The sequence below is a fragment of the Hyperoodon ampullatus genome (genome assembly GCF_949752795.1).
Source record: "Hyperoodon ampullatus genome assembly, chromosome: 18".
Lineage (NCBI taxonomy): Eukaryota > Metazoa > Chordata > Mammalia > Artiodactyla > Ziphiidae > Hyperoodon > Hyperoodon ampullatus.
Window position 1 is genome coordinate 53,731,884 of NC_136931.1, and position 6,919 is coordinate 53,738,802.

At 54.1% G+C, this 6,919-nt stretch overlaps 1 protein-coding gene across 1 annotated transcript; it reads right to left on the reverse strand.

Moving 5' to 3' along the window:
• Positions 1 to 431: 431 nt before the first annotated feature.
• Positions 432 to 4,148, reverse strand: PGLYRP1 (peptidoglycan recognition protein 1; the record flags this gene model as incomplete). The annotated part of the gene is given in 7 exon segments (XM_079724117.1): positions 432 to 492; positions 494 to 602; positions 1,185 to 1,227; positions 1,231 to 1,306; positions 3,865 to 4,001; positions 4,004 to 4,111; positions 4,113 to 4,148. Coding segments are annotated over 7 exon segments (570 nt in total).
• Between the last annotated feature and the right edge of the window lie 2,771 nt (positions 4,149 to 6,919).

Consider the following 6,919-nt stretch of genomic DNA (forward strand, 5'->3'; position numbering starts at 1 on the left):
AGCTTGTCCCCAGAGGAGTTCAAGCAGAGATGCTGCCCAGGATGTCTTTGGCAGTGTGGTAGAGAGGGGGTGTCTTGCCACATGGCTCACTGCCCGGGAGGTGAGGACCCCTGAGCTTCTGGTGGTGACATCTCAGCTGACTTGGTGCTATTCCTGTGCTGTGGCCTGAGGCCTCTGGGTTCTGAGCTGTGATTTGGCTTCCAAGCTGGGATCTCTGGGGTCTTGGTTCAGGGTTGGGGCCTCTGGGTTCTGAGCAAGATCAGAGTTCTGGGAGGTTGGGGGGGGGTGACTGGGATCTTATGAGGGAGAGAGAGGGTGGGGAGGGGGATGGCGGGACACGGAAATACAGTTTGAGGTTCGCCTTTATTGGGGGGGAGGCAGTGGGGTTTCTGATGGGGTGGGGGTGGGGGTGTGAGAAGACGGACAGGGCCTCACACGCGGTGGTAGTGTGACCATTGCTGGATGATTTCGTAGAGCTGGTCGCGTCTGCTACACATCCCGGTGTCCTTTGACCTCGTAGCTAGGAGTCAAGAATCCCTGAGCCACGCCGCAAGCCAGCAGACTCTGGGCTGCCCTGATGGTGCGGGGCAGGGGCACCCGATCTGTGGGAGGTAGAGGCAGGAGTCAGGCTGGGGCTTCTTCGAAGGGCAGAGGGAGTGTGGGTAGTGCTTCTGATTTTGTACTCTGAGCTGGCCGGTAGGGCCCAGAACCCAGCCTGCTGCCACCAAGCAGTGACTTAACCTCTGTGTGCCTCAGTTTCCTCATCTGTGAAAGGGGAGAATGACAGCACCTGCCCACAGGGCTGTGGGATAATCAAAAGAGTTATTTTATGTACAGAGTAAGCCCTCAGCAAGTGTCAGCTGTCAAGATTACTTCTTATTTGCCCTCATCTGCCCCCAGACCGCCCCAGCCAAGCCACAGCAATAGCTGCCATTTATGAAGCACTTCTTAGGTGCCATGGACTGGTCTAAGAACTTTTATAGGGATGAACTAATCTTCACTGAAACCATGTGGTTGAAAATGGTCTTTATCCAAAAGAGGAAACAAGGCTCAGAGAAGCAGAGTCACTTGCCCGAGGTCACAGAGCTTCTAGGTGGCAGAGCCTCCCAGCAACTACTCACCACGCGGTGCCATCCCCCAGGCTCCATGTCAGCCCCCTAGCTGATGGCTGGACAGTCACTTACCCATGTAGTTACCCATGAACAAGATGCCGAGGGATATGGGGTTCTAGGTGGGACCTGAGTGGGCGCCCAAGGTGTTCCAGCCCCGACCCTCATACTGGAGCCTGTCTTCTCCCATCAGGAAGCTGTGGGGATGGGAGGGTGGTCTGGATGAGTGACAGAGGGCTTCCCTGGTGGGGGTGGGGGAGGACTCCCTCCCTGTCCTCTGCTCGCCCCGCCCCGTCCCTGTCACTCACACACAATTTCCCCAACACCTTCCTCCTATCCTCTAATCTTCCACAGTAAGAACAATGACCATGGCCATTGCCATTTGTCAAGCACAGCTCTACATGCACCTTTTTGCATCCTCAACCCCGTGAGGAGTCAGGATTTTCACCCAGGTCTCCGTGACTCCCACCAACATGGTCTGGCTCTCTCCTGCCTCCCTGGAGGATTGGCTGAGCTCTTGATTTGCTGAATTCTCACATGCAGTCCTCGGAGGCAGGCACTGTTGTCATCCCCACTTTAAGCTGAGGAAGCAGACTTAGATTATTTACCCAAGGTCACGTCCTGGACACTAATGCTTCTCAGAACTCTCCACTGAGAAGCTCTTCTGCCCTCTCCCCAGCCTGCTTCCTGCTTCCTCTTCCCTGCTGGGGTACACTTGAGCGACAGGATCAGGGACTCGAGGGTTGGCGCTGCAACCAGACACAAACCCTGGAGCCCCAGCATCTGCCTCTTTGAGGTTTCCAATCCTGGCAGCAGATCTGTCAGGTTCAGTCATTCAACACGTCCTGCTTGAGCGAGTTTGATTTGGCACACTGGAATTAACCAGAAGATTGGCGTTTTGGAGATGCGATATCTGTCACCTCAGTCCTCTGGCTCACAAGGTCACCAAGGATGCACAGAATGTGGGAACTCTAATACTGGGTCCTGAATCTGCCACTTGGGAAGCCAGACTCTCAGAATCTGGATTGAAGAGACTAGAAATACCATAGTGATATTGACCCCCAGGACTGGGCCGGTTATGGTCCTTCCACAGCCCCAGCATCTGGCACAAGCAGTTGGTACTCTCTGTATATTAGCTAAATGGATGCATCTAATTTAAACTTCAAACCCCACCACCTGGTGGGTAGTCAGGAGCCCCATTTTACAGGTGAAGAAACTGAAGCTCCGAACAAGATGCGACAAGGAAGGGGGATTCCAAACATTTGGATCAGACTCTGAATCCTAAACTCTGAGAAACAGACTTCAGTTTGCTTTTCTATAAAGTGATTTAGACCAGAGGCTGTGGGGCCAAGCTCTGCTCTTCATTCCTTCAGGGAAACGCTTAGAATTGGAGTGCCTGACTCTTGGAAAAAAAATTTGAAGTTGGAGCCTTTGAATTGTAAAATCTTGAGCCAGAAGAGCTGGGGATACCCTTGAAGGCTTCCAGATTTTTCCAAGTGAGGTCATCAGGTTTTCTGGCTTCACCGCAGCCCTACTGAAGCAGTCTCTAAGCGTGGGACCTGGGAACCTGCATTTCCAGTAAGGTGATTCTGGTGTTTACCAAGGCTTGAGAACCAGTATAGTCTCTTGCTATAGAAGCCCGTGTGCAGGACCCCAGCCTATTACCCTGGAAAGGGAGCTGGTGGGCATGGGCCTCAGAGGCAGATCTAACTAATCCCTGCCCCTGTTGCTGCCCTCACCCCCCTACAGTCTGTTCACACTGCAGCCAGAGGGAGCTGCTCTTATCCAAGCAGGCTCACATCCCTCTTATGGCTCCTGTCTTAGAGTAGAATGGAGGTCCTCCCCATGGCCCACAAGACCCTGTGCCATCTGACCCTTGCCAACTCTTTTCCTCACTTCATATCACTCTTCCTGGCTACCTCCAGCCACCCTGACCTTTGTCCCTCAGGAATGACCCACTCACTCAGTCTCCTGGCCTCTACCTCTGCTGTACCCCCAGCTTATACACTCTTCTCTCGGCTCCCATATGCTGGAGCCGCGTCAGTCACTCTGTTCCTTTTCTCCATCGCTTCTCTCACCATCTGAATTCATCTTGTTGACTTCGCTTGTTTCTCACTTGTTGCTGCCTGCTGGTCTTTAAATCCCTTTGGGCTAGATTCACACTGTTCATGGCTGTGCCCCCATCCCAGCATATGGCGCACAGCCTGGCACATAGTAATAGGCGCCAACAGTCCATGGATTTGGGGGCTCCCACTGCACCACCACCAGGCGGTGTCCTAAGTGGTATTGGCTGGCTTAGTGGTGGAGTGGGCCACGACCCCCCTGACTCTGCAGAGGAGGAAGGTGAAACTGAAGCTGAAAGAGGGTGAATGCCTGCTCCAGGGCTCAGCCAGCAGTAAATGGAGCTGGGACGGCAACCCGGCCTGGTGCTTAACGAGGCACCAGACTTTACCAAGGGAATCCAGTGCACAGGACATCTTCCTGTGTATTGGCAAAGTCTGTCCGTTCCTCTGGGGGCAGAGCTTGGACTGCAGCCGCTTCCCCTCCTCCTAGCATCCTTGCGCTGCCTGCACACGCCCAGCCCTAAGCGGCGACCCTGGGGACAAACGAAGATGCTGCGCGGTTGAGTAAGGTGCCCAGGGTGTGGGCCAGGCGGCTCTAGAACGGGGCCCCTGCGGTCTCCTGGGCCCGCGCTCCTCCCTCTGCTCCAGTCCCGTCTCCAGGTCTCCAGCTTTTGCCTCTCCTCCTCACTCACTCGTAGCCCACGTCGCACCAGCCCAGCGTCCTCACGTGGTAGTGCTGCACGTTCTGGACCTGCTTCAGGCAAGAGGCCGGGGTGTCCCAGGCGCTGCCCGCTGCGTGCGACACCACCGCGTAGCGCACGGGGCCCGTCTTAGGCGCTGGTTGCGCTCGGACGCCAGGGCCTTCCACTCTCTGCGGGGCACGATGGGGATGCAGCTTACCGAGGCTTCTTGAGCCGCTCCGAGGCTGAGGACGGCCGAGGAGGGCCCAGGCGAGCAGCGCGCAGCGGCGGGTCATGGCAGGCAGGGCGCGCGGAGATGGCTAGCAACTCCAGGCTGGCTCTGCGCCTTTATCTGCCTGGGGGGCAGGGAAGGCCTTGCATCACACCCCGCGGGACTTCCCAGTGGGAACCCAGACTCTGCTTCCTTCTCTGGCAGGGCCCCAACAGGATGCGGTGTGGTCCGGTCCGGAGGGGGGAGACCGCGGTAAAGCCAAGGGGCCCCTCACGCAGCCGAGAGTGGGGGGTGGGGAGAGGCACACAGGCCCTTGGGCACTTCTCCCCGTGGTTTCTGGAAGACCCAGGGTCTGGATCTCTGCCTTGTTTTGTCTCTCCTCTCAGTGGAGCGTTGGACAACTCACCGGGGCTTAACATGGGAGGCAGGCGGCCAGGCCTCTTCTCCCATCCTCCTGCAAGGAACTGAAGAAACAAAGGGGCCCATTTTAAAAACGTTTCTCCTGGACCTAAGCCCGATGTCATTTAACCCTTGCAGCAAACTGAAGAGGTGACTAATGGGAAGCCCATTTCACAGTTGAGTAAACTGAGGCCAGAAGAGGGCTAATCACCTTGCTGCCACATGGGAGATAGTAGAGCCTAGCGGTCCAGAGCCCTCATTCAGAGCCAGGCTGCCTGAGTTTGAATTCTGGTGACATTCCAGTGTGTGAGCTTGGGCAAGTGACAACCTTTCTGGGTTTCAGTTTCCCACACTTGCAAAATGGGACTGATACTATAACATATCTAACTCATGGGTCGACCCCTTAGAAGATGTCTGACTCATAGTGCCACATAAGCATCACTGGGGTGGGGGTGGGGCTTCCCTGGTGGCGCAGTGGTTGAGAATCCGCCTGCCAATGTGGGGGACATGGGTTGGAGCTCTGGTCCGGGAAGATCCCGCATGCCGTGGAGCAACTAAGCCCGTGTGCCACAACTACTGAGCCTGAGCTCTAGAGCCTGCGAGCCACAACTGCTGAGCCTGAGTGCCACAACTACTGAAGCCCATGCACCTAGAGCCCATGCTCCGCAACAAGAGAAACGACCGCAGTGAGAAGCCCACACACAGCAATGAAGAGTAGCCCCCGCTCTCCACAACTAAAGTCCGCGCACAGCAACAAAGAAAGACTCAACGCAGCCAAAAATAAAATAAGTAAATTAAAAAAAAAAAAAACATCACTGGGACTTGACCTCAAATCTACCCTTGGTAGTAAGCTGACAGTTCCATTCTTTTTTTAAAAAATAAATTTATTTATTTTTATTTATTTATTTTTGGCTGCGTTGGGTCATCCTAACTGTGTGGGGGCTTTCTCAAGTTGCGGTGAGCAGGAGCTACTCTTTGTTGAGGTGAGAGGGCTTCTCATTGCAGTGGCTTCTCTTTGTTGTGGAGCACAGGCTCTAGGCACGCAGGCTCAGTATTTGTGGCACACGGGCTTAGTTGTTCCGCAGCATGTGGGATCTTCCTGTACCAGGGCTCGAACCCGTGTCCCCTGCAGGGGCAGGCAGATTCTTAACCACTGCACCACCAGGGAAGCCCCAGGACTCAGGACTTTATCCTCAGGACACTGGGCACCATGGCCGGGTTCCGAGCACAGAAGGAAAGTATTCAGATTTGTGTCTGTGAATACCCCAGTGTCTGCTGGGAGGAGGGTGGACAGGAAGGTTGAGACTAGAGTTAGGAGTCCAGGGAGGATCCTGCTATAGCAGAAATATTTGTGCAATTACCAGAGTCCTAAATGTTTTTTTTACCCATGGGGGCAGGGGTACAGCATGCTCCCCTCCCAACCCCACATCACCCTCTGGTCTCTGGTGTCCTTTCTCCTGCAGCCGCTGAGTAGCTCCAAACAACAGATTGCAACATTTTAGTAGGTTAGATAACCACTCGAGTTGGTCATAAGCTATGTTATTTTTTAATTGAAAATATATAGATTAGGGAATGGATTTCAACAATTAAACATTGTGTCCTGAAACTTGCCCTCAAGGATGTTGGAAGCCACATAATAATGTAATATTTATTTTTTCCCAGAGAGCAGCAGCCTATTGTTTAACAAAATCTTGAATGGAGGAGGCTCAAGGCAAGGGTGGATTCCTCCTTTGATGGGTGCTACAGACTTAGCTGCCCTGTCATGTTTTACAGGTTGGGGCACATTGCTCATTACCTTGATTCCATTCACTTCCTGTGATGGCTCCAGGCAGGACAAGACCCAGGCCTGGTTGCTTCTGCTTAAATCTGGAGTGCAGTAGATGCCTGGACAGCAACCAGGGTGAGGGAGAAAGGATGTTTTCTAGGGCAGGGTTAGTGTCCCATCTCTGAAGAGGGACAAGCCCAGACTGCACTCCAGGCCCTGGAGCCTCGTGTCTCAGGGGAGCTGAGCCACTAAAGGGCAGGAGAGTGAAAGGAGATCAGGACGGGGTAGGGGGGCCTGGGTGCTGGTGGGAGAGCAGTGCCATTTCTGAGAACTGTAGATACCAAGAGCCACTAATTCAACAGCGTTGAGACTTTGGGATGAGATAGCCCTGGGTTCACATCCTGCCTTGGCCCCTTTCTCAAGGTATCAAAAAAGCCTTTGGACAAACTCCTGTCCAATCCTACCACCAGCCCCCTCAGAGACTCCCATCCTACTGTGCCCACCATGGGACTTCCCTGTCTGGGGACAGCTCTGTCTTCTGCAAGAGAGCCCAGATCTGGGAGGGACCTGGCCTGTGTCGACTGAGCCATCATTTGGTGTCGAGACCTGCCACTACTTATGGCTAGAGAAAGTTCTACTTCTTACTTCAAACAGCCATTTGTTTTATTCTC